Here is a 27,399-nt window from a genome sequence, read left to right as displayed (position 1 = left end):
GAGCGACAACTATAACGTCATTAAGGTGATTCAAAATGTGGAGGATCTTGGCTTCAAGAATTCAGATGAGTTAAACTTTTTCAATAAATTTAATTATGTTGTTTTTAAATGCATTAATAGAGAAGGAAATAAACTAGCTGACTTGTTTGCTAGTTATGGACTTCTTAGTAGTTTTATTTGGGAAGATATTACCTTGGATAAGATTCCTCCTTCATTTGTTCAAATGATGAAGGAAGAATCATCTTTGTAGTTCTTTTGATTCGTTCTCTTTTCCTTAATGCATTTATGCTTCTATCAAAAAAAAAAAAAAGGACTCACCCTCACTCTATATTTTTGGACACCGATATTTTTTATCATACTTTATAATCATATTTCTCTTTCATTCTTCATACTCGTGAAGTCTCACCAAATTCAATAGCTCTTACCAAAAGATTAGGTGCTAATAAAATCAAATGTCATCCACGTACAAATTTTGATAAAAAAAAAAAAAAAAATCTTTTGTTGAACCAACCTTGCCATTACTACGATGTTTTATCTATGTTTTGAATTGGATGCCATGTTGAGCTATGTAATGTAGCTAGAACTTCGAATTGAGTGAACTTTTCCGCCCCATACAAATCAACCTCGTAGTTGAGGTGTTGAAAGCTAGCGTGACGGTGATCCTAATAGTCAAGTGTTACGCTCATACAAAGGATAAAATACATCTGATCAGTGCGGTGATGATGGATCCAAATAAATTGGACGTTGAGCAAATTTAATCATAAAATTAGTGATATTTATGCTCTGAGAGTCTACGATAGCAAGGCCGCAGCCTCAAAAGCTTCAGTTTTTTATTCTTGCAAATGTAGCAACTACCAATCAGATTTGCAATGATGATCATGCTCGATTTGTACGCCTTGCTACATGGAGGGCGAGATCAGTATCAATCTTGAGAGAAATGTCAAGCGCCTTCACTGAATGTGTCAATGCCCCGCTGCAAGAGAAGCACATGATGGGCAATAGTAAGACAATTTCGAAACTAACCATTCATTTTCACAGATGACTGGTAAAGCCTTTGATTGTTACAAACTTTCATATAAGCTATATAGCCTAAAATCTTAACTCACTAAGTCAGAAACAAACAAAGATCAAATCCAAAGCTATAATAACTCACCCATTTAAGAGAACTCAATCATTTGAAAAGTAAAAAATAGACAAAATATAAGATAACGGGTCAGCCGAGTGGTCAGACCATACAATGGTCATTTCTATAGTGTTCATGCCTGCAAAATTTGTTGTGATTGTCCAGCAAAGGGTGCTGATATATTTAGTGACTTTGATTTTGAAGATGATGGTATTCCTTCTTTGCTTTTATGATCTCGCTCAATCCTTCTTCTAATAATTCTTGGAATCCCCGACTAGTGTTGATGTTCCTCCTTGTAAAAGTTGACCGATAATAGCATCTCTTTTTATGTCCTTAAGCCTTAACAATCCTCATGGAAATGAGCTTGGCTTGGTATGACTGGAGTGATCGGTGCATTTAAGTGCTTGTGCCACTGTTGCCACAATTACCATGGGAAGATATATGAAAAGTGACTCAAATATTTTTACCATCATTGGTATAATGGTGATAATATGCCTGTAACATCATTGCTTCAACTAAGAGAGAGAGAGAGAGAGAACACCAAAACACCACTCAAGCTACCCCACCTTCAACCAGCACAAAGTGCTTGCTTCATTGTTGCTCTATTTCATGGGCACTGAGTTTTCTCTATCAATCCAATTGCTACACAGCAAGAGTCCCTATGTGACACCTCCAGGTTCAACATTCCATTCTACTCCTTCTGACCCGATTTGAAAAAGGTAAAGATATAAACTTTTGAGCTTTACAACCATCTGTATGTTTTTTAGAGTGTTTTAGTGCATGAAAATGTTTGGGTGTGCTTTAGAATGACTTCCAAGTGTTTGATGTCAATTTCAGCAAAATCTAAGTATGTCACTTTTGGAGCACCTCGCTGCTGCACTCAGTCAAAATGTCAAATAGTAACATTGCAGTGCCATGCTCTCTGGTTTATGAGTGCCATAGAGCTCCAATTGAGCACCGCAGCACTAGACCATTATGAACTCTTTAAATATAATATTTTCCACTATTCCATTGCCATTTCACTTGAGCAGTAGGCGAGTAGAAGAGAGGAGCAAGATTTGAGAGGAAAAATTGCATTTTGAGCCATTTTAGATCATTTTCAGCAGTCGGTCTAGTTGGAAAAGTTGTCCGGATAGAGGTAATTCACATTATGCTTATCTCAATTTTTTAAAAAATATGAAGTTTTATTGAATTTTCTAATTAAATTTATATTTCCATTATCGAAAAATATGTAACTTTCGATTGTGCAATTTTAATTGAACAGAAAATAATCTGGACGCAAGAAAATAATGTTGTAGAATAACAAAATGTTTGAAATTATCTTTTACACAATTCTTGATAATTTGATTATTTTCTGACATTGTGAAAATTTGCTAAATAGAAAGTTTAGTTATCTACCGTTATAGAACATTGTGCAATTCTGACATGTGTTAAATTATGCTTTAACTGTTACAATGTGATAAAATATATACTCATATGATTGAAAAACATTTGTTGGGAGTTATAAAGAGCCATAATCCTTTAAGATCTGTATCCGAGAATATTTTGGTGCCAATAAGCTATGTTCTTAAGTTGTAAGTACAAAAGGGTCATATAAGTGACAAAATCCTTAAGATAATCTCTAAGACCAGGATATATGATATGAACTATTTTTTAATATAAAATGTTATATAATTTATCTGCTCAGTATGTTTATCTGCACAGTATTGTTATATAAATAATTGAATAAATGGTGTGCTTTTATTCCCTTTCTCAGTACAAACAATGATTTATTAGATTGCATTTAACTGTTTTTAAATATTCAATAAAATAATTAATAAAAAAATATTTGAAAATTTAGATCAATATGTATGGCCTGATAAGCTGTTTAAGCTCACTGTGATTTTTCTTCTAGTTTTCATGATCTGGGAAAGGGAAAGAGATTGTCAATTAGCAATTCAGCACTTTGGCGTTATGTGTACCTAAGCGCCTTGGAGTTGTGTTCCCAAGTACCCTGGTGCTGCAGAGTTTGCTGGGAGAAAAGATATAGAGCGAAGAGCCGCAGCAATATAGATTCAAAGTCGCAACGCTGTGTGATACTACAGCGCTGTGATGCCACAATACTGTGCGTTTGCGCGCCATTACATCATGATGACAATCTTGAGTACCGCAGCGCTCCAAACTGGCGCCACAGTCTTTCTAGGCAGACTGAACAATTTTCTTTCTCGTTTTTTTGAAGGGTGGCATCCCTTTGTGTTATTAACTAGTCTTTCTCTTTTGTTTTAAGAGTGAGAGAATAGTGTAAGAGAGAAGAGCAGGGCTACTTATAACTTCATCTCAAATCAAGTCGTGGACTAGTTGGGTTTGGTATTGACAGATAGAGGGAGCTTTGGAGTCATGATGGGAATAAGGAAGGCGGAGAGGAGTAGAGGGATTTGCAAGAGGTTGGTGCTAACACTCTAGGACATACAAATTGTGAAGGATTTTCATCCCTTCGATTTGGAGAGCACTCATGAAACGAAGGTGGACTGAAAATCTTTAACTATGAATTCAGGTGGAAGAGAAGAGGGTGGTGCTGCGAGGAGATGTTAGCCTGTACAGAATAATAGTTTCACTCAAAATCATGATCAATGTGATATAGGAAGCAGATCTGGGCTTACTTGGTGTTGTAGAGCAAGGAGGTCAAAGATTCAAAGCCAACCAACGTCCCTGAGTGTGTACATCAGCTTCTACAGCATTTTCCTGATATTTTGCATCAACCTAGCGGATTACCACCACCCCGGGAGCACGAGCACGCCATTAACTTGAAGGAGAGGGTTTCTCTTATTAGTGTCTGACCGTACCAGTACCTATAAATTTAGAAGAATGAGATAGAGAGAGAGATGTTGGAGGGAGAAATTATCAAGCCCATTAGAGCCCTTTTTCCAACTCAGTTTTGCGAGTAAAAAAGAAAGATGGCTATTGGAGGTTTTGCATGGATTGTAGGACCTTAAACAAGAAAATCGTGCTGAACAAATTTTGTATTCCCATGATTGATGAGTTATTGGATGAGCTACTTGGGGTGGTCATCTTCTTGAAGATTGACCTAAAGTCAAGGTACCACCAAATCAAAATGAAATCGAAGGATGTGCACAAGACAGCTTTCATGACTCATGTACCAGCTTCAAATTTTTGGTGATGCCTTTCGACCTTACTAATGTGCCCGCCACTTTTCAATCCCTTATGAACAAGGTTTTTAACCTACCTCAAGAAATTTGTAATGATATTTTTTTATGAAATCCTGATCTACAGTCATACCGAGGCAGAGCATGTGGGTCACTTGAGGACTGTACTGGAGACTTTGGGAGAGCACCAGCTGTATGCAAATATGAAGAAATATTTCTTCACATAGCCACAGATGGAGTACCTAGGACATATGATAAGCATAGTAGGGGTAGCATATAGTACAAGATTGAGGCTATGTTGGATTGGCCTTTGCCTAAATACTTAAAGGAATTGAGAGAGTTCTTGGGTCTCATAGGGTACTACCAAAAGTTTGTATGGGGGTATGACATGACAACATGGCTACTTATGGAGTAGCTGAAGAACGACAATTTCAACTGGGGAGAAGCAGCAATACAGGCCTTCAAACAATTGAAGAAACATGACCAGTGTGCTAATATTAGCACTTCGTGACTTCAGCAAACCATTTGTGGTGGAGACAAATGCATCAGAATATGGACTAAAGGCAAGACTCATGCAGGATCATCAGCCCATTGCTTATTTCAGTAAAGTACTCAAAACCAAGGTAAGGCTTAAGTCCATATGCGAGTAGGAGTTTATGGAGATTGTCTTAGCCATCAAAAGTGGCGACATTATTTGTTGGGGCGACACTTTATCATTAGAACATACCAGAGGAGTTTGAAGTTTCTGTTGGAGCAAAGGATGATGATTGACGAGCATTAGAGGTGGTTATCAAAGTTATTTGGATATGATTTTGAGATCCGGTTATCGCCCAGGACTGGAGAACAAAGTCATAGATGCACCATAAAGGAAGATAGATGAGCCACAGTTGACAGCTCTTTGAGACAGGAAATACTAATCAATTGGGTAAGGATTTTCCACAGTACGAAACCACATGGAAGCCATACGAGATAATCAGGAGATAGTTCTCATCCTTTCACCTTGAGGACAATGTACGTCTAGTGGGGGGATGGGGGCAGTAAGTATTGATACTATAAGATAGGCAGAGAGGGGAGCCCGAACCAATCTAGCCAGCCAATCCAGCAGGAGCTGAACCAGTCCAGGGGATGGGCGAAACCAGAGGCAGAACCAAGGGAGATTTCAGGCCCCCTTGTGGGGCTCAAGAAAGCTATAATTCATTATGCAAGGAACTAAAATCAAAGGGGGAATGTTTAGGAAGTTTTTAACTTGTTAAGGAAATGTTTAATTATGCTTATTATGTATCGGGGCTATTTATGAGGAAAGGTGGGCTAGGGCTAGTATTTTGTTTGTTGAAATTATTCTAGGGTTTGTTTAGGGTTCCTAGCAGTGGCTAGGGTTTGTGGGAAAGTTTATCTATATCTTGAATAGTAAATCAATTGTATCTTTCGTTACTATTGAAAAAGAAATAAAAAAATCAGCCCCTACCTATGTTCCTTTAGTTTCTACTTATCTACTTTGTTGTTTTTACTCCCAAAATGCATCACACAAATCTTGAAACTGTCCTAGAGCAATCATAGATTATTATTAATGATGTAAGTAAACTAAACAAGTTTCCTTGGGAAAAGACCAGTATCTTTGATAAACTAAAACCAATCGATCTTTAGATGTATTGCAGAACATTAACCTGTTAGGTAAATATATCATAGCATTTTAATACTTTAACAAGACTATGCAGAAGCATAAAGGGAAGGCAACATAACATAATAAACATTCATTTATGCCTTTGCTTAGATCATGCAGGCCAGATTTCACTCTGCCAAATGATTAGAGAGGCATACCTAGAAATGTAGGTGACACCAGTTTCTCCAATTTTCTTCACAGTTTCAAGCGAAACATTTCCAGAAGCCTGCAATCAACGGTTGAAATTCAAATATTGTCAAAATTCAGCATTCATAAAGGCATCAAAACCGGAGAGTGGGTCCATGAAACTCCTATATGACAAGTTTTTCTTAAATGATTGCGAACAAGCTCAGAAATAGTTCCAAGGATTGGATTGGAAATGGAAACTATAAAACATTCTTTTATAGGGAAACAGTCAATAGGTGACCTGACATCCTATATCAAGAGATTATAGAATCAACAAAAGAACAAATTACGTAGCCTAAAACTTGTGTCTAGAAAGCATAAGACCTTCCCTGCCAGGAAGAAGCTGAACTGGTGAAATCTTCTAATGGATCATATATTCAAGGTAACTAAAGTCAAACAGATGCTGGATTGTATCTACCATGACTTCATCATTAAAATATGCATACAATTGTAAGCATAATGATTAACCAAGCAAAGCATGTAGAAATAAAGAGTGTAATATCAAAAAATAAGAATGAACACACAAATGCACATGCATGCCCAAGAGGGATGACGGTTTATCATTTGCATAATCCTACAATATCGTTTTCATGCCTACTACTACTACTTGTCAAGTAATGGCATAAATGGTCATCAACAATGCAGCTCTAAACAGTAGTAAATGATATTGTAGTCTCAAAGCAATGCACACATAACTAAGGTCAGAATCCAACTGCTGCTTTTTCTGTTGATGGTGATCATTAATAAAACTTTAGGTAGCCATACCAAACCTTAAATAGCATGGATGCATTGCCAGGAAATATAGTCCTTGTGTCGAATAGATCATAGATAAAAACATGGGTTGGTTGTGGATGGTTAACAATTCATATCAAATCTAATCTAACGGTACATGGTATACACACAATACACAAAGCTCAGCATCATCACCATTAAGTTTATCCCAATTATTTGTGGTCGTCTTTGACAAATCCTAATTTTCCATTGGTTCTTATTGAATGTGATTTAGGTGTTAAACATATTTTCCACAAAATATTTTGAACTTCCTCTATTCATGTAACCCTAGATCTACCACTTCGCTTTCATGATCATCCTCTACCATTAAATTTTATCTACTCATCTAATGGGCATATTTTTTTAACCTTTAATTGTACATCTCTGAATCACTAAGGGGCTTTTTGGTTGCTTGAAAAAGAAATGCAGTGTAAAGTAAATGCAATGTAAAGTAAATGTAGTGCATTCTGAATACTTTGAGTCTATTTGCTTGTCTGCAAAATAAACGTAGGAGAATTGTTTCCCTTGTTTTGTTAGGTATATCCAGACCAGAGTAAAGTAAACTCATTTTTTTTAATAATTTATTTTGGCATTAAAACTATTATATTATAAAAGCAGCGAATTTAAATTTATTAGTATTATTTGGTGTTATAAAATAAAATCAGTACATTCATTTATTGCACGATCTCATTATAATTTTTTTTTTACTATAAGATATAAAATTCTGCTATGTATTAATTTAGCAGTGTGTTGCAATAGACGGAAATATACTTGTGATAGAGAGAAATTTTAATTTTAAATTCTTTTAAAATTTAAAATTTTTATTTTTTAGGTAATGTTTTTACAAAATAATTGCAGAAAATTAAATTTTCAAACTATTTTCTTTGTTTAATTTAGCAATAAAAGCAATTGACTTCGATCAGAAATCAATAAATCACATGATTCCCATTTATAACATGTAAACAACATTAATGAAAATGTAAAATTAAAAAAAAAAAGATAAAAATATACCTATTGTTCGTAGTTATAATTACAACAAATTAACACGAAATAGTTTATAGTGATAACAACTTAACAGATATGTCAAGCTTCAACAGCTTAAATCAGTTTCCTAGCTCTTTACGCTTCCATCTAGCCTTAGAATCTGTAGGTTCTGAAAGAAAAGATGGTATCAGTGTGGGATTTTTTTATAAATTATCATATATCGTATCAACCTATTATTCTGAGAAGCCAGGAATATTTGTTAACTCAAACATCAGTTCAGTATACATATTTCGAATTTGTTTTGGAGATGTTATTGAACTCTTGATAGCATTAGCAACTTCATTCACACTATTAGCCATCAAACAAATACACTAACGGATATTTTGATCAATAGCAGATGTCGTAGACTTCCTTTTTACGCCACCTCCTATACCAGATGAAGGTAGCAATTTCTTTGTTATTCCAATAGAATCTTCTATAATTTGCATATCTGATCACTCAGTAGGCATAGATCCATCTGCACCAACATCATAAATTGTGAGGGAATCACCTCTTTTCATCCTCATATATATATTTTAATCCTTATATTGATATGAATATCATCCATCTCTCTTCATAGTTGAATCTCACACGATTGTTCTATGAAATGATAAGCAAAAGATACAATTGAAGTAAATACATTATGAGAATAATATAAAAGAATATATTATACAAAGTAAATGTTTGCATATGTTAAATGATGGAATCACCTCCTGATGCTAATTGGGTACTCAATGTACCCACATTCATGAAAAAAAAGAGAAAACATAACCTACCCCATGGTTTAAAATTGCGCAATAAGAGGCGCGCCTCAAGACGCGCCTCAGCGCAATATAAACTTTTAAGCCTCAAAGCCTACGCAATGAGAGCTGGCATTGAGGCGTACACCTCAAGTTCACTGAGGCGCGCATCCTCGCCTCATGTTTTTGAGGCGTCCGCCTCTTAAAATTAAAAAAAATGTTCACTCGGTACAACAATGCTTGGTACCACTAGGTACATGCTCGGTATCGCTAGGTACATGCTCGACCCTGCTAGATATATGCTCGGTACATGCCAGGGGGCAGCACCCCCTTGGACCCCCGACTGCCCGTCATATTATTGTATTAATCATCTTTAGTAATAGTTGTTAGTGTTAGTATGCTTCTTCATGAGTGCATGCTTTGTATAAAGTTTTCTTCATGAGTGCATTGGGAGACATGAGACTCTATAGGAGAGGAGGAAGGGGAGAGAGCAGTTCATCATAAAGACCCCCTTAGTAATGACAGTGTTGATGACTTATGAGTTCTTATATGATATGTCATTACTATTTATTTTTTGAATTATATGTTAATGAAAAGAATATTGTGATTTGGAAAATATAGAATTTGAGTTGAACTATGTTTCATATTATCTTATTATTTGTATATTTTGATTTCACTTCATATATTGTGCCTTTTTATGTTTTATATTTTTTACTCATTAGTATATAGAAATTTATCATTTTATGTTTACGCAATCTTTTGATTTTGAGGCTTATGCCTCAAAACGCCTTAAGGCTTATGCCTCACCTCACGAACGAAAAACGCCTCAATACCCGATTACGCAATTTTAAACATTGACCTACCTTCAAGGCTTATGTTGAAACAATTAATGAGATAATGTGTCTTTAATAATATAAATTAAGCAATGCTTCTATAGTTCTATGACAGGTATATTATAAGACAAGTTAAGATATTAAAATAACAAAAAAAAAAACAATTTTCTTATATCACCACTGAGAGAATTGCAAATACATTTTTATTTACTGCCCATGATAAAGTCATGTATTATGATTTATATATGAAGATTTGCATGCAAACTATTTTCTAATTTTAGAATTACGATGATTTAGATATATAATTAGCAACTAAAGTGTTTGATTCACTCTTATTTGTTGATAATTATATTCAGGAAAAGTTCCTCTAACTTTTACAGGTGAAAGAAAAGAATTTGTATGCAACAGAAAGATAACGTCAATTATTTGTTGCAAAAATATCATATGTATCAAAATTTTCTTTTGAAATGAAGGAAAAAAATGAAAGATATTTATAAATAAAAATTTATGATTTAGATGACTCTTTTTAAATTTGAAGATTATATTCTAAAAGTAATGCAAGAGCGTCAAAATTTTAACTTGACCTTTTTATCCCACCTTCATATTAATGTTACACATCACTCTCTCACATAACTTTCATTATATAAGTTTGATTCCTCCATGGTACAATCTTAAATGATATATTTTTTCTTAAATGTTATTAACAAAATGCTTCTTTTCTAATCATTTGATATTCCAAAAGGATTTGTTAGTAAAATTATTGTAATCTCTCTCATAACTCTCCAAAGCACAATAACTATTTCATTTGGACCTAAAAGTTTACCTTTATACATCTTTTCAAAGCTAACTCTACTTCATTTATTTTTAATCCAACTATAATATACTTTATTATGTTGTTTATTAATCCTTGTAAAATAATTTTCTTCCTTAAAACTCCCATTTAGTGACACAAGGGTTCTTTTTTGCATATTTTTGAGACATTTCAGATTTGTCGACCCAATTTGTTTTGTGAAACAGGCAAGGTTTTGAGTGATTTTCATTTTGGATGATGTGCTTCAAATAGGATTTGTGTGATCCCACATCCGTTGCTCATCATTTCAATCGTACATGATCAAATCGAGTTGTCAGTGTCTTTCTCGATAACCAAGATGCCACGAATACACCAACATTGTATTTTTTTAATGAAACGGTAGATATTTTGAATATTCTAATATGAGAGCAACATGTCAAGCTGAAATCATGCGACGTAGCATCCATCATCTATTGTTTATTAATGTCCCACGAGTTATCTTATGAAACAAATAAGGAGGTCAACAGATGTTTTGCATGAAGGTATAGAAGAACATACTTTAAAAAGCATTTCAAGAAAAATACTTGTTTTAAAAAGAGGTGGATGAAATAATTTTCAGTTGCTGAAGGTAGATGAACAAATTCAAATCACGTATTTTGCAGAATCTCATATACAATATTGCATGGTTGCTTTGAGTAGAAACTACAACTAGAAAAGAAATCACCTCAAGTATCACTACATACCTCAGTCTCAAATCTTCCATCAATCATTTCAACGGCTTCTTTAAGCATGGTTACATCAACATCCCCATTAGGCAGGGGAATCACCATATTGTCCAGCATTATTCGAGTTAATGAGCACTTGGTTTGGCTAGCATAGTTTAGTACCTCTTTAACTTCTTCCATTGTCCTTGTCTCAACCTAAACCATGAAAATCCAGATAGGAAAATAGCCCCTCAACAAACCAAATAAGGAGTATTTGATTAAGAGAAATTAGGAAGCCAACTGCTATCAATAAAGATGGAGTTCACAAGAAAATAAGGGTAAAAAATGCTAAAATGTTGAAATACATGAATGAGAAGTTAAGCGTAAATGAATATGTTAAAAAGTTCAATATTCACTCCCTCAACATACCAAAAAAGGACCATTTTATTATGAGAAATTAGGAAGCCAACTGTCATCAATAAAGATGGTGTACACAGAAAAAAAAAGGGTACAAAAATGCTAAAATGTTGAAATACATGAATAAGAAGTTAAGCGTAAATGAATATGTTAAAAAGTTTCATATGCATTCCCAACCAAAATATCTATACATTAAAGCCTAAAAACCTTCAGGAAACTACCATCGCTGCACGAGGTGCTGCATTAAAGATGCGAAGATTATGGAAAAACCAAGCATCGGACATAGAAAACATTGATTTATTAACTACAGAAAAATGCTAAACTGCTTAATAGTTAATGATGTGGATATATTAGTACTGTCTTAAACATGGCTTTGTCCAAAAGTGAGCAAGTACTTGGAAAACAGACTGCAAAAGCAAGAAAACCAATTATCAAAATGTTTTGAAGTAATTGTATAGGATGGCCAGAACAAAATAAAGTATTTACTCAAGAATATTGAAGAATATGCAGCACCAAAAAGATGTTTTCTGAAAATGTACCTCAACAGGCATCTTAAGATTCTTTTTTTCCAAGAATGAATCCACGGATTTCAAAGCATTTGCAACACCTCCAGCTATTGATACATGATTATCTTTAATCATCACCATGTCAAACAAGCCCATTCTATGGTTTTTTCCTCCGCCTATTAGTACCTGTCATAACACAGCTCAGTGAATACAGTAAAACAAGCAAAGTTATTAAAGGTACACAAGAAGGAGAACTGGAGAAGACCGCCCACTTATCCACCAAGCGTAGACCTGGTGCAGTTTTTCTTGTCTCTAAAATGCATGCAGGATATGCAGCATCAGCCATGACCTTCAGTGAAACAAAGAGTTCTGTAAGAGAGGAGGGAGATATCAAAGTGCATGGAGCCAGTACATGATGGAGAATAAAAAACAAAGTTGACTTCAGCTATTTCAAATAATTCATCGTTTTATTAAATAATTTATCAATCTTTACATATCAACTACAAAATGTTCAGGAGGTTATTTATTTTCAGTAAACTAAGGCGTAGTGATCTGTCCTTGAACAATTGAATCTGACTAAATCAAGAATTCTTGGAACCCTAAACAGACATTAAAGCAGTCATTATCTGGCAGTGATTGTTAAATATATATATATATTGAATTAGTGATGTGGCACAAGGCGATTAAAACTCCAATATCAAATGGAATTAAAATTAGGAACCGTCATGAAAACTTTCCAAATTTGGAATTCCAAATTAGGAAAGAATTTGAAATTTAAAATTCAAATTTCAAATTTGGGTATGTGGTGGAGATGGGGTGGCCGGGTGAGGGGGGGTGCGACGGCAGGGTGGTTGGCCGGGGCCGGGGATGTGGCCGGCGGTGGACTTCCAAGGGGGGCGGCGGCAAGTGGAGATGGGAGGGCTATTCTTGTAGTGGATGGGAAGGAGATGGATACGAATACGAACGAGAAGATAAAGAAAAAAAATCTAACCACGAATCGCGGACTCTTCCAACGATTGGTGGGCCTTGCGAATTGCTCCCCTTGAGCTCTCTTTCCTCTCAAGCACTCATGCTAGAAAAGTAGAAACAAACATAGCTTTTCATTGATCATTCATCCCTTCATTACATAAGAAATGGCCATATATATAGGCCTCAAAATGACAACGGAAACAAAAGACTAAAATACCCCTTGGGCAACAATAGAGACCAAATACCCATAAAGGTAAAACTGGAAAAACTAAAATAAAATAAATTACTACATAACATGACAAAATAAATAAAACTCCTGATCGTGGCCGTCGATCTCCGGTGTCTCCGATGGAACACATGTCGAAATTGCTGACGATGTCCTCATCACTAAGTCACAGAAGAGACCACCTAATAAATGCTCCAAACTCGCCATCTAAACGACAATCACTTTCTAGAACACTATTAAAATCATATTGAGAAATTTACCGCATACTTTCCCAAATTGCATGCCTTTATTAATGTAGTTACCATCCCTCACAGACCACTCAACCTGCAAAAAGAAAATCATTAAGTGTGCTCAATAGAAAAATAGTTGAAAGGGAAATGATGATACCTTTATGAAGAAGTTGAAAGTCATACCTTCAATGAAGGATCCACCTGATTAAAGATCATCTCCGCAAGGGCAATCCCCGCAATGACACCATCCTCCTTTGCAATGAAATGAGCTTCCACTTCCATTTCAGAAGGAAGTATGGCTAAAGAAGTTACATCTCCTGCATATCACAGAGCAAATAATATTTCATATGAACGGCATGATCCAGGAGGTACCAAACACAAAAGAAAGCTTGAAAATTTTCATGCATGAAAAACTTGTGAGCATGGTAAACAAGAAACCAAAAGAAAAAGCAGAAATTTCATGACCTCCAATTCTAAGTCAAAGAATACAGTTTAAAGGAAGACAGGACAGAGAATGCAATCAAAATCCTAAGGGGATAGGGTAGAGAAAAGAGAAGAATATGATGGACTGGCTAAGCTGGTCCATTCATTACAGCCAGCCCAAATGGTGGGCCCAGGTGAGGGGCCAGCTGCCAACCTAGAAGGGGATATGGAAAGAGAGGAGAATCAAAAAAGTGGATCACTTGTTAAAGGAGAATGTGGAGGGAAAATATAGACTAAATTCAGTTTGGGGGGAGAATTAATTCAGGCTTTGGGGGGAAAATAGGGAAAAATATATTAGGCCTTTTGGTTATATTTCTTTTTTCTTGATGCTGATTTTGAGTGTTCTTGTTATTAAACTATTTTTATGAGGAATTCTAGCAACGTCTAGAGTTTGGGAGAGAAGGTCCTCTAGAAAGAGGACCATTGTATCTTGCTTGTTCGTGTTTGCTTTCTTAACAAGAAAATCTATTTGGTCTGCTGAAATTTATTGTTTGTTCACTGATTTTGGTGTTCAAGTCCTAACAAATTGATATCAGAACAATTTCTTGGGACCGATGGTCGGGAGAGAAGTTAAGGCGTTAAAAGGAAAGATTGAGGGGGAAGTAGGGTAGCTACGAATAAATGTGGGATTGTTGAATGAGTGTTTTTCAGTGATGAAAGAAAAGTTTGGGAATCTAGAGGAGATGATGAAACGGATGTTGGAGTTTCAAACTAAAGTGGCTCCGCCAGAAGCAAGGGGGAATCAGAAAATGACCTGCCAAGGGAAGACGACGAAGTGGAAATTTTGGTGAAGAGGAGGGAGACCCACACCTTGAGCCTCTACCGAAAAGGGGGATGGATAGAGAATATGGTGGGAGGCAATGGGAAGAATAGAACAAGCTGCCAGAATTTGAAGGAAAAAGGGGATACGAAAGGAAAAGGGAGGAGAGGGAACCGTGGAGAGACCCCAATGCTCTCTTCATGGGAGGCATGAGGGGAGGAAGGAGAAATTGGGGCGGAGGAGATCTGAAGGTCAAGAAGATGATAAAGCCGGTGTTTGAAGGTGAGCAGTTCTATGTCTTGAGCGAAAGGCATTGGCATGGTACCAATGGAGGGAGACCATGTACCTAATCCATTCGTGGTAGGAGTTTAAGGATTGCTTGTTGGAGCATTTTTGAGCCAAGCAGGATGGAAATTACTAGGAGCAATTATTTGCATTGACACAAGTAGGCATTGTGATGCAGTATCGGGAAAGATTTGATCTTTTGTTAGGACATGTAGGGAGGTTACACGAGACAGTGTTGGAGAGCAATTTCATGAAAGGCCTCAAATCCGAGTTGAGAGTAGCGGTGCGGGTGATAAGGCACCGTGATTTGGGGGACATGATAGAATTGGCTTAGCTGATTGAGGACAATAATTCACTATATAGTAGTAAGGGGATTAGTTTGGGAGGTTCTTACTACACGGCAACCACATTTCTGGCACCTAGGGTGCAGACTTTGCCAGCTCAAAGGGAGGGCTCCAAAGGAGGAAGTTATGGAGTTCAACAGGGAGGGAACTTCAAGAGGCTGACTTATACTGAACTAAAAGACAAGAGGGCTAGGGGCCTATTTTTTAGATGCAACAAAAAATTTACACTGAAACAGAGATGTAAAAATCATACCTTGCAGAATCTTTGTGTGTGATGCGGAGAAGGTGGATGAGGCAGAGGCAGTATAGGAGGAGGTAGAGGAAAATAAACCCTTTCACTTAGAGGTGGCTGAAGTATCAACTCTATAGTGAGATTCACCTCGAATCACACTATGAAGGTGAGGGGACAGATAAGAGGAGATATAGTAGAGATCCTAGTAGACAGTGGGGTTACACACAATTTTATATTGAACCAGGTGGTTGACAAATTTGGGTTGAAACTATTGGACACAGAATGTTTTGGAGTGATGATTGGCACAAGAAAGGTGGAGAAGAGTAGAGGGATCCCTCAGGGTTTGGTGGTAGAGCTATAGGGGATTCACGTCAAGGAGGATTTCTTTCATTGAGTTAGGAAGTATTGATTTAATTTTGGGAACAAAGTGGCTAAAAATCTTGGGGGAGACCAAGGTAAACTGGAAGGCATTTGCAATGGAAATCAAGGTGGAGGGAAGGACAGGGGTAATTAAGAGAGACCCCAGCTCATCCAAAGTAATGGTTTCTTTAAAAATCATGGGTCGTGCCATACAAGAGGAATAAGGGGGATTTTTGGTGGGGCTCCAGAGCTTGGAGGGAGGTGGGACATGGGAGATAAAGGACATTCCAAATATTGTCCAGCCACTACTTCGATAGTTCAGCTTCCCTAAGGATAACAACCCCCATGGGAGCATGAGCGCTCTATTATTCTGAAGGAAGAAGTCTCCCCCATTAGTGTTTGGCCATAATACTACCCTCAGATCCAAAAGGATAAGATTGAGAGATAGATTCGGGAGATGCTTAAAGCTGAAATCATCAAGCCAGTGTGAACCCTTTCTCTAGTCTTATATTGTTGGTGAAGAAGAAGAATGAAAGTTGGAGGTTCTGTGCAGACTACCATTCCCTGAACAAGGAAACTGCACCAGACAAGTTTCTCATACAGGTCATTGATGAGCTATTAGATGGGTTGCATGGACATGTCATATTCGCTAAATTCGACTTGAAATCCAGGTACTACTAAATCATAATGCGACCAGGAGACACCTACAAGACAGCATTCAGGATACACGAGGGACACAATGAGTTCTTTGTAATATCTTTTGACCTCACTAATGCGCTAGCTACTTTCTAGTCTCTAATGAACAGGGTATTCCAGCAGTACTTGAGAAGGTTTGTGCTGGTATTTTTGACGATATACTGGTATCAAGGTTTAAAATTGCGTAAATAAGCCTTGAGGCGATTTTCGTCCGTGAGGCGAGGCGTAAGCCTCGAGGCTGTGTGAGGCGTAAGCCTCACGGATGCAAAATTGTGTAAATGAGAATTTAAAGGTTTTAGTAGGTAAATAATAGCAAGATTCTATCATATAATAAAAACATTTAAATGACAAGTGGAATTAGTGAAAATTAAGAAAAGAGATGCAATAAAAGCTTGTTCCAAAGTACAAAACCACAAAATTATAGTCTATCAAAACTCCCAAAGTACAATTAAGAAGGAACATATAAAATCCAATCATATCCCATCACTAAATTAGTCTTCAAGGGAATCTTCTTCTCCAATTGTATCTATGAATATCATATCTTCATCATCTTCAATTTGACTCGCTTTTCTCTTCCTTGTTCAATAAGAATGATCATTATCATGTTAATTGCTCACTTGATATAAATATAATGCAATAGCATATAAGTTGTGGAATACCTTTATTTGATTGTTGTGCTGCAGAGCTAGTGGATGTATGCGGTGTGATACTAGTGGATGTGCCCACTTGATCTGTTTCGCCCCTCAAGACAACCACACTTAAATCCTCTAGCTGTAAGTCTGATAATGGCAAATCTGTCTCATCATCTATGAACCACTCATTATCAGATGACACATCATCACACACCAATAGGTCTTCATCATCCTTCAACCCCTTATTCCTCAACCTCCTATATCCTAATCTCTTATTGTGCATAATATATACAAGGGAGTTCATTATGAGTGTTGATAGAAGATTTTTTCTCTTTGTTTGTACTTGATTATATGTACTCTAGTTTCGCTCACACCCAGAAGAAGAACAAGTGAGTCCCAAAACTCTAATAACAAAACTATGTAACTCAGGAGTGGAATCACCAAATTGGATCCATCATTCAATTGTTTTTAAGAAGAAAAATGATAATCATAACATAATAAAGTGTTTTGCATTTACCAAAATAAGTATACCTGGAGACCGTTTGGCAATAGTTAATTTTGCTGCATGCAGACCAAAAAAATCCTCCTTATTCCGAAAAAAAATAAGTTGTAAATCTGCAAGCTCCCTATCTGTCTGCTCCGATATTAATCATTCCATGCAATGATACAAGCCAAGCTTCACCTCCAGGTTTGATGATTTTCACTCTGAATATTGAAATTAAGGATTGAGATAATATGTTGCTGCATGTAGATGACAGTGTAACTGTACCTCCCACCGAGCATCAATGATATCCCAAATCTTTATATAACTTACCTCCTCTCCTCCCAAGTTATGTGCAACAACTCCTTTGCCTCATCCATAGCATTATAAATAAAATCCATGGCTGGTTTCTTCTCGGCATCCACTGAACGTAGAACTTGCACTAAGGGTCTCGTGCTCAATATGACATAGGTCACAATAGACCAAAATTTATTATTTAGAATTATCTTTCTTATTTCCTTCCCCTCAGTTTTCTTCCCCCACGCAGAGTTAAGCCATTCTGTTTATGTAAACATTGCTTCAAGAGGTTGTCTCACATCCAACAGGCTCTGCAGTGTCAAATAAGATGTGGCAAATCTGTAGAATAAACTTGCATTAGAAATTGATAATGATTTGCAGTGCACAAATGTAATAACATACCTAGTAGTTGCAGGGCGAATGATTTCCTCTTCTCCATCAACATCTGACCAGCTACTTTATATGCACTGGCATTGTCAGTCACCACCTAAAAAACCAATTGCTCCTCAATCACCCTATCTAGTAAATTGAAAATGAATGCAACATTTTTAACCTCATCTGAAGCTTCAACTGATCGTAAAAATACTGTACCGTAGGGATTATTAACAAGGATGTTAATTAAGCTCCTGCTCCTCATGTCAGACCATCCATCTGACATTATGGAAACACTAGTCTCAATCCATGTCCGTTTTAACTCATCAATGCTCCGCTCAGTGTTCTGCAGCTCCTTCAAAATCCATGTTTGCAACTAGTACATGGAAGGTGCCTTCAACCCTCTACCATACAACACTACAGACCACAGCATATTGAAGTAGCAGGCGATGTCGCAACATTAAATGATATTGCATTCTCAAAAAAAAAAACCTGCCAATATCCATGCAAACCTGATGTCGACCCTCTCTAGTACTAGCCGCAAGCATCATTTGTGCTTGTCCTCTATCCTCTCCTGGATTCATGGTTTAAAATTACGCAATATTAGCCTCGCCTTGAGGCCCGCCTTTGCGCAATTCTAGTAAAAAAGCGCATCGATGCTTATGCCTAGAGTTTTTGTTATGAGGCTTGCGCCTCAACTTGGTTAAGGCCCGCCTTGCCTCACTGGCATGGGGCGTAAAGGCTTACGCCCCATTCTATATATATTAAAACTTACATAAATCTTAAAGTAAATGCCTGACATTGGACTCTATAGGAGAGGAGGAAGGGGAGAGAGCAGTTCACCATAATAATGATTCAAATGAAGAACCCCTTAGTGATGACAGTTTTGATGACTTATGAGTTCTTATGTGATATGTCATTGCTATTTATTTTTGGAAATTGAATTATATGTTAATGAAAAGAATACTAGGATTTGGAAAAGATAGAATTTTGAGTTGAACTATATTTCATGTTGTCTTATTATTGAGATATTTTTATTTCACTTCATATCTTATGTTTTTTTATGTTTTATATTATTCACTCATTAGTATATAAAAAATTTATCATTTTATGTTTACGTAATCTTTTGATTTTGAGGCTTACGCCTCAAAACGCCTTAAGGCTTACGCCTTGTCTCACGAATGAAAAACGTCTCAATACCCGAATACGCAATTTTAAACATTGCCTAGATTAGTCATATACTGATCCATAGGACCCCGTGCACCTCTATTATGTATAGTGGAGGAAGAGCTCTTTCCACTCTCGCTCCCGAAGTAAGCACCACGTTTGACCCTTTCATCAAATTGCTCCTGCTGTAAGTGTTTTGTCATGATACTTTTCTTCATGTAAGCAATAATTTCATCATTCACCTTTTCCGGCACATTTGCACACGGTGCTACGTTTTTATGAGAGCATGATAAGTGTTCCTTCATGCGGGTAACTCCTCCCTTCACCACTTTTTCGTAAAAATTGCATTTCAAATACATATAAGTCTTCTCACCGCCGACTATGTCAACTTGTACACTATATTTTCGAGAAGGGTCCCTCCGCAATGACGTATTACACTTTTCCTTGCCCTTAACCATCTTTCCTAAAGGAAAAAAGCAAAATAAAATAAAAAAACTCAAAAAAATTTTAAACCCTAGCCTTCCTATAAGTTGAAAAATCATACCCTAAACTAAAAAAAAAAAACTTTAAAAACTCTTCAAGAAGGGATGTAGAGGGGCGGCTGGAAATAAGGAACTCACCTGTGAGCGGCGGCGCCGCTCTGCGGGAGCGGCGGCGGAGACGTACGGGAGTGCGGGTGACTTCGGGAGCTTACGGGATCGGGACTGAAGGCGGGTTCGGGAGCTTACGGGACCGGTAGAAGGGGAGATGTGGGTATTTCATTTTAATATTAAGTATGTGGGACCCTTCTATGAGGCGTACGCCTCACCATAAATTGCGCAATTGAGCCAGTGAGGCGCACCTCACATAGCTTGAGGCATACGCCTCATCAAGCACCATAATTGCGTAGGCTATGAGGCGGTTTTGAATAGAATTGCGCAGAGGCGCACCTCTTATTGCGCAATTTTAAACTATGACTGGTATATAGAAAGTATGAGGGAGAGCACTTAGAGTATTTGGAAGTTATGCTATCTACCTTAAGAGAGCACTCTTTGTTTGCCAATCAAAAAAAATGTTCTTTTGCCCAACCTATAGTGGAGTATTTAAGGCATTTGATATCTCAGGAGCGAGCGGTAGCTTACAAGAGTAATATTGAGGCCATACTCAAATGGCTCATACCTAAGACTTTGAGGGAGTTGAGACGATTCATGGAACTAAAAAGCTACTATCAAAATTTTGTGAAAAGATAAAGTTCTATAGTAGAGTTGCTGACGAAACAACTCAAGAATAACAACTTCAACTGGGGAGAGTCAGCCACCTAGGCATTTGAGGAGTTGAAAAAGGCTATGAATAACATTCCAGTTTTAGCACTCCCAGATTTCAGCTGGTCTTTTGTAGTTGAGACACATGCCTCAGATTTTGGGTTGGGAGTGTCACGACCCGGACGAACCATACAGCCAAACATGATTTTCTCTGCACAACCTGTACCGATCGTCCCGGACGATCCGACTTCGTCCGGACGAACCTGGAGCAAAAACTGATATTACAGGGAGCAACACTCATGTAGAACCAGAGACTTGTGGCCTATTTCAATCAGATAGTGACGGCTAGGGCAAGACTTAGTTCAAACTATGAGAGAGAGATGATGGTGATTGTATTAGTCATTCAGAAATGGTAACCTTATATATTGGAAAGACATTTCATCATCAAACCTGATTAGATGAGTTTGAAGTATTTGTTGAAGTAGAGAATGATCACTAAGGGGCATCAAAGGTTGCTTTCCAAGTTATTGGGCTTTGACTTCAAGAATCAGTATCGACATGGAGTTGAAAATAAAGCAGCAAATGTTTTATCCAGGTGCATAGGGGAGTCACAAATGATGGCATTGTTTGTGCTCATAATGGTTGACTGGAAAGCATTAAGGAGAGAGAGAGAACAGGATGCGAGGTTTAAGAAAATTAGGGAGTAACAGGTGGAAAATAAGGACAGCTATCCAGGATATTCAGTGGCGGAACATAAGTTGCTTTATAATGGGTGATTTGTGCTTCCAAAAACCTCTTCTTACAATCTCTGCTTCCTTTAAGAGTTTCATGGGATGGCCATTAGAGACATTCGATAGTTAAGAAGACATATTGCCGACTTTTTGCAAAACTGTACTGGAAGGTTATGCAGAAGGATGTCGAGAAAATGGTAGCTAGTTGTTATACATGTCAGATGCATAAGTATTTAGCTATGTCTACAAGAGGGCTCCTACAACAATTAGCTCTTCCAGAAAAGGTGTGAGAGGAAGTGACCATGGACTTCATTAAAGGGCTACCAAAGTCAGAAGGATATACTATAATACTGTTGTTGGAGTATCGATTGAGTATGTTTGTCCGTTTGATTCCCATTCACCACCCCTATACAGTAGTATCATTAGCAAGGATTTTCATGAGGGGGGTGGTGAGACTACATAAGATACCGGAATCGATTGTTCTGGAATGAATTATTCAAGATGCAAGGGATTGTCCTGAAAAGGAGCACTGCTTATCATCCTTAGACAGCGGACAGACAAAGGAGGTCAATCGTAGTGTGGAGACTTATCTTCGATGCTTCATATCGGATGCACCAAAGTTTTGGGAAAAATGGTTGACATGCGCAGAGTATTGGCATAACACTTCCTATCATTCGGCAGCTCGAACAACATCAATTAAGGTGTTATACATAAGAGATCTGACTCACTTGATATATTATGGACAAAGCAGCACAACGGTGGCATCAAAGAGTAGTACTTGGTGGAAAGAGACAAGATCTTGATGGAACTGAAGGAGCAGAGCTCAACAAATTATGAAGAGGAAAATAGATGCACAAAGGAGAGACATTCAATTTGAGGTGGGGGACAGGAATCACTTGAAGCTTCAACCCTACAGACAGAGAATCTTAACACATAAAAAGATTGATAAGTTATCACCCTATTATTTTGGTCCATACGAGATAGTAGAGCACATCGATGTCATGGCATATCGCCTACAATTTCCACAATCGTTAGCCATTCACTCGGTGTTTCATGTACCCCAGCTACGATGTGTGATAGGAAAGTAAATTCCCTTGTCTTCACTTCTCCCGACTATGACGGACAACATAGAGGCATTTTTAGAACAATTGGAGGTTGAAGGAGTGCGTTAGTGAGTAATAGAAAGCAAAGAAGTGTTCATCAGGAGGAGGAACCTTTCTAAGTACGAGACCATATAAGAGTCATATTAGACTATTCAACAGATGTTTTTTTCATTCCACCTTAAGGACAAAGTGACACTTTTGGGGGTGAGTATTGATGGACCGGTTGAGCCGGTCCATTCATTATAGTTGGCCCAAAATAGGGCCAACTCAATTAAAATAGTGGGCCCAAGTGAGGGGGGGGCAACCAAACTGAAAAGTGGGTTGGAAAGGGAGGAGAATTAAATGAGTAGATCGCTTATCAAAAGAGAATGTGGGGGGAAAAACATGGAGTAAATTCAGATTTTGGGGGGAAAATAAATTCATGTTTTGGGGGTTGGGGATAGTAAAAGATATATTAGGCGTTTTGGTTGTATTTTTCTTTTCTTGATATAGATTTTGTGAGTGTTCTTGTTGTCTACTATTTTTGTAAGGGATTCTAGGAGCATGTAGAGTTTGGAAAAGAATGTCCTCCTCTCGAAAGGAGATCACTGTATCATGCTTGTTCGTGTTTGCTTTCTTAACAAAAAAATTTATTTGGTTTGCTAAAATTTACTATTTTTTTGCTAATTTAAGGTGTTCAAGTCCTAACAGAATATCCTTCAATGAAAATAAGAAGTGTTTGCACCACCTAGAATTGAAATAATGTACTCTCAAGAAGTTGCCGTAATTTTAGGCTTGTCAACTGAAATAAATAATAATTATCATTTAATCTCATTATTTTAATTTTTTATTGACACATTTTAAGACCTTTGAATAGTAACTTAAGTGAAACATTTTTCATCATTTAAATTGTTAAATCTAAGAATAATTTCTTCTACAATTTCCCTCCCTTGCTCTTCTCTTCCTATACTGTCAAGGACCTCTCTTTTATAAAAAAAAAGATAGCCAAGAGACGTCTTTCAATATCTAAACTAAACCCAAGCATCCTCTCTCCAACATAGCTGGCAATTCAATGCTCACTCTCAACTACCCTTTCTTTGTCTCTACTTCATCTCTTACCCAAGAGGACAAAAAATAGGAGGCCTATATTAGGTGCAAAGTCAAAAGTACAATAAAGATATAAGGCAACGAATCATTCATCAAACTATCAATGCAAGGAAAAGGAGGAGAAAATTAAGAAAGAAATCAAAGGAGACAAAGATAAGGGAGCTTTAATCAAAGAGGCTATCATTAGTGGTTTTGTTTGGCTCATCTAATCATCTAGTTGTATACTGCTTTTAATTTGTTATCTCCAAATGCACATCCTTTTGTTGTCCACACAAATTACTTCACCAATTTCATTGGTCTATTCACACAAGTAAAAACTAATTAGGATTTCTTAGTGTAGATGCCCAACATTAGTCCTACAAATACAAAGAACATGTCCTATGTTTTTATTTCATTTGTTGATTCAAATATCATTGCTAATCTCATTGTTCCAAACCTTGAAACATACAACTCTCTTAAATCAAGTGTTGGAGATAAAGAACCACCAGTATCATTCATCTAAACATACTTAGCTCACTCCTTCCCCTTCCCCTTCTCCTGGCTTGAAAATGAAAGTAAAAGTAAGAGTGAGTTAACACGGCTCAGTAGACTATTGTAGTCTAAAACAGAAATCAATGATTACAAAAATTGAAACTTAAATTGAAGCTGAGACTGAGCTTCATATAAGCATTTAAGAGCATTTAAATAACTTTGAAAGTTGCACTGAAATTGATTGATTTATAAGCAAACATGTTATCATGATTATCAGAATGGCTTTCAGCCCAAAATGTCATATATCTTCCTTAACAGAATCCCACCTCGATTGTCCGCTAATGCCGGCAATGGCATAATAAAATTCCACCTTGGTCGCTCACTAGCACCAACATAATAGAATCCCACCTCGGTCGTCCACTAGTACAGACATAACAGAATTCCACCACAGTCGTCTGCTGGCGTTGGCATAATAGAATATATTCTCGGTCGCCTACTGGCGTTGACATAATACAATCACACCTCGATCACTCATTGACACCGACATAATAGAATCCCACCTCGGTCGCCCACTAACACCGGCGTAATAGAATCCCACCTAGATCGCCCACTAACGTCGGCATAACATCTCATCATCATACATTTCTTTCACCATTATACACATTTTCGATGCATTTCACTAATTAAAACATAATTAGACTCAATTCAAAAATTACCAAAATGTCTTAACGATAAGTTATAAAAATATTATTAAGTAAAAAATGCATAATTTTCAAATATAAATAAATAACTAGAGATTGTGTAAAACATCATTATAAGACTTTAATCATAATACGACACTATTTTTCAGAGTACAAATAACTTTCTATTCAATAAAAGTCGCACAAATTCGAAACACCATGTTGAAAATTTTCAAAAAATACTCAAAATATTTATAATCAAATCTCTATAACATATAAAAAGTTACGTAGTGAAACATTCTACCAATATAAAGTTATCCTCATTTTTCGGTACTAAAAATATAAATTTTATGAAAAAAATCCAATAAATCAAATTATTGAAACTGAGATAGGCAAAGAGTAACCTGCTCAGAGACAAACAACTTTCCCAACCACCCTGACAGCTAAAAACAGCCCGAAGTGGCTCAAAATGGAGTTTCTCTCTCTAAGAACTCTTTCCTTCTCTCTACTCATTATATGTTGCATGCGATCGAAATGAATCAAATAGCGCTTTTAAAAGATATTTCATGTGTTATTAGTGGCCTAGCACTGTAACGCTACCACTTAGCGTTGTGGAGCTAGTTCAAAAATCCAAAAAAGACGAGCTCTGCAATGTCATTATTTGGCGTTTATTACTATAGCAGTGCCGAGGCGCTCAGACACCCAACATTGAGGCGCTCAAATAGTAAAATACTTCAGATTTTGCCAAAATTCCCTTCAGACTCTTAGGACTCATGTTAGAATACATACAATCATTTTCATGCATAAAAACACTCTCAAAGACATGCAATTTATTTCAAAACTCAAAATTTCAAATAATTTTCTTTTTCAAATTGAGTCAACTGGTTTAAACTGAACTTTGATCCTGGAGGTCTCACATCTTCAATCTCAAAATCCAAGTAAAAAAATCAATTATCAAAGAAATTATTGAGCATGGCATGTACAAGGCATTTTGTATTCATCTGATTAATCAATTAAAGATGTTTTCCCTTCCAAATATCCAACCTAACTCTCTTTTTTTTATAATTGGCCAAGGGACTCTAAAAAATGCAACCAAAATACCTTTTTCTTTAACTAGACAAAACCCAAACATCCTTACTACCCTAGTTGCAATACACCCACCTCTCCTCTTTACTATCATATCCCTCTTAACTCTCTCCACTCTCCAAGAAATAAAAAAAGAAGGCCTAGATTGGGTGCAAACACAAGAACGCAAGGAAACACATGAGGAAGAAGCATTCACCAAGCAATCAAGACAAGGACGAAGAGGAGAGTAATCAAGTAGGAAGGTCAAGCAAGAAATCAAATGAGAAGAAGATTAGCGGGCTTCAATCATGGAGGTTACCATTGGAGGTTTGGTAAGACTTATCAAGGAGGTTAGCCAGTAATCATTCCTCCCACTCCCAAACCACGGTAGCATTTAGGTATTACAATGTTGAAAAGATTATATCTAGTCTTGCTCAATATGAAAAGACTCTCCAAATGAATTGCGATTATGAATTAGTAGAGACCAAGTATAACAGTGTTGAAGCAACTCTAGGTTAAATGGTTTCAATTCCAAAGGCACATTTTTTACACATTAATTACTATTAAGAACTGGTGGCTGTGGCTAGTACAATTCTCTAAGTTACTTTTTTTTTTTTTTTTTTTTTTAATTTTTTTTTTTTTTTTTTAGTCTAAGTTACTTCATAATACTATTAGCGAGAATATTTTTCAGTAAAGTTTCAATCCAAGAGATTACTACTTCGCAAGCAATTATAGCACATTTTCAACATAACAATAGTTAAAAAGAGTCGCACTGAGATGAATTTGAAAGTTCCAAAACGAAATTTATTAAACAACAACAACAAAAACGAGGTGAAATGTAAAATTGCCCTTGTTTGAGCATGCATAGTTTTAAGCTGAAATGGAAAGACAGAGATGTAGTTTCATATTTAAGTTCCATAATCAAGCTCAAAGGAAATAAAAAACAGCACATTGAGTTCACCTGACTAGAAATCCATAGAACAGATCATAATTAAGATTACTCAAAGCATTTGAAAATGGCAATCCTCTAAGACTGATCTCGATATATTCAATTCATGAATCAAGTTTTCAAATATAACAAAGATGTAAAGCCAAGAATAAAAAAGGAGAAAATAAGCAGACCTCGGTCTCCGGCATCTTCAGCGAGAGCGAGAGCGACGACGCCCCTGAGATCATAGGTTGGGTGGAATGGCAGCTTAACCACCAAAGAGTCTGCAGATGCCATCGAACCTGTGGCTTCCACAGCAGCCATCGCGAAAATTTTCCGCCTGAATATTACCTAATATCAAGGTAATTTCAAGAATATTACCTAATAAGAAAGATTTCCTCAAAAACCAGACAGACGACCAGAAAAGCGAACCTCTTTGAGCAGAGAAAAGAAGACGCAACAAGAGAAACGGCGGACCGCCGAAAGGCGGAGGCTGTGGCGGCAGCGGCAAGGCGCGGAAGAGAAACGGAAGTTGAAATCCTTGACATCGCCTCCGAATAGAAGAAAAACTATGAGGCAGTCCTACAAACGTGCGGAGCAAGCGTCACGCCCTATGAGAATGGATGCTAAATTGGACATGGTATGGCTAAAGTAGGTATTTTGG

General features: G+C 36.9%; 1 protein-coding gene across 1 annotated transcript; it reads right to left on the bottom strand.

Annotated features, from left to right (window-relative positions):
• Positions 1–480: 480 nt before the first annotated feature.
• Positions 481–27,399, bottom strand: LOC110116375 (nicotinate-nucleotide pyrophosphorylase [carboxylating], chloroplastic). Its single transcript, XM_028696219.1, is given in 9 exon segments — positions 481–973; positions 6,085–6,152; positions 11,013–11,189; positions 11,930–12,082; positions 12,162–12,265; positions 13,274–13,415; positions 13,505–13,638; positions 26,930–27,075; positions 27,168–27,399. Coding segments are annotated over 9 exon segments (1,137 nt in total). The 5' UTR covers positions 27,284–27,399; the 3' UTR covers positions 481–876.

Source organism: Dendrobium catenatum, unplaced genomic scaffold (assembly GCF_001605985.2).
Source record: "Dendrobium catenatum unplaced genomic scaffold, ASM160598v2 fragScaff_scaffold_717, whole genome shotgun sequence".
Taxonomy (NCBI): Eukaryota; Viridiplantae; Streptophyta; class Magnoliopsida; order Asparagales; family Orchidaceae; genus Dendrobium; species Dendrobium catenatum.
Note: the sequence above shows the minus strand (reverse complement) of the source record. Positions and strands in the feature narration are given on the sequence as shown.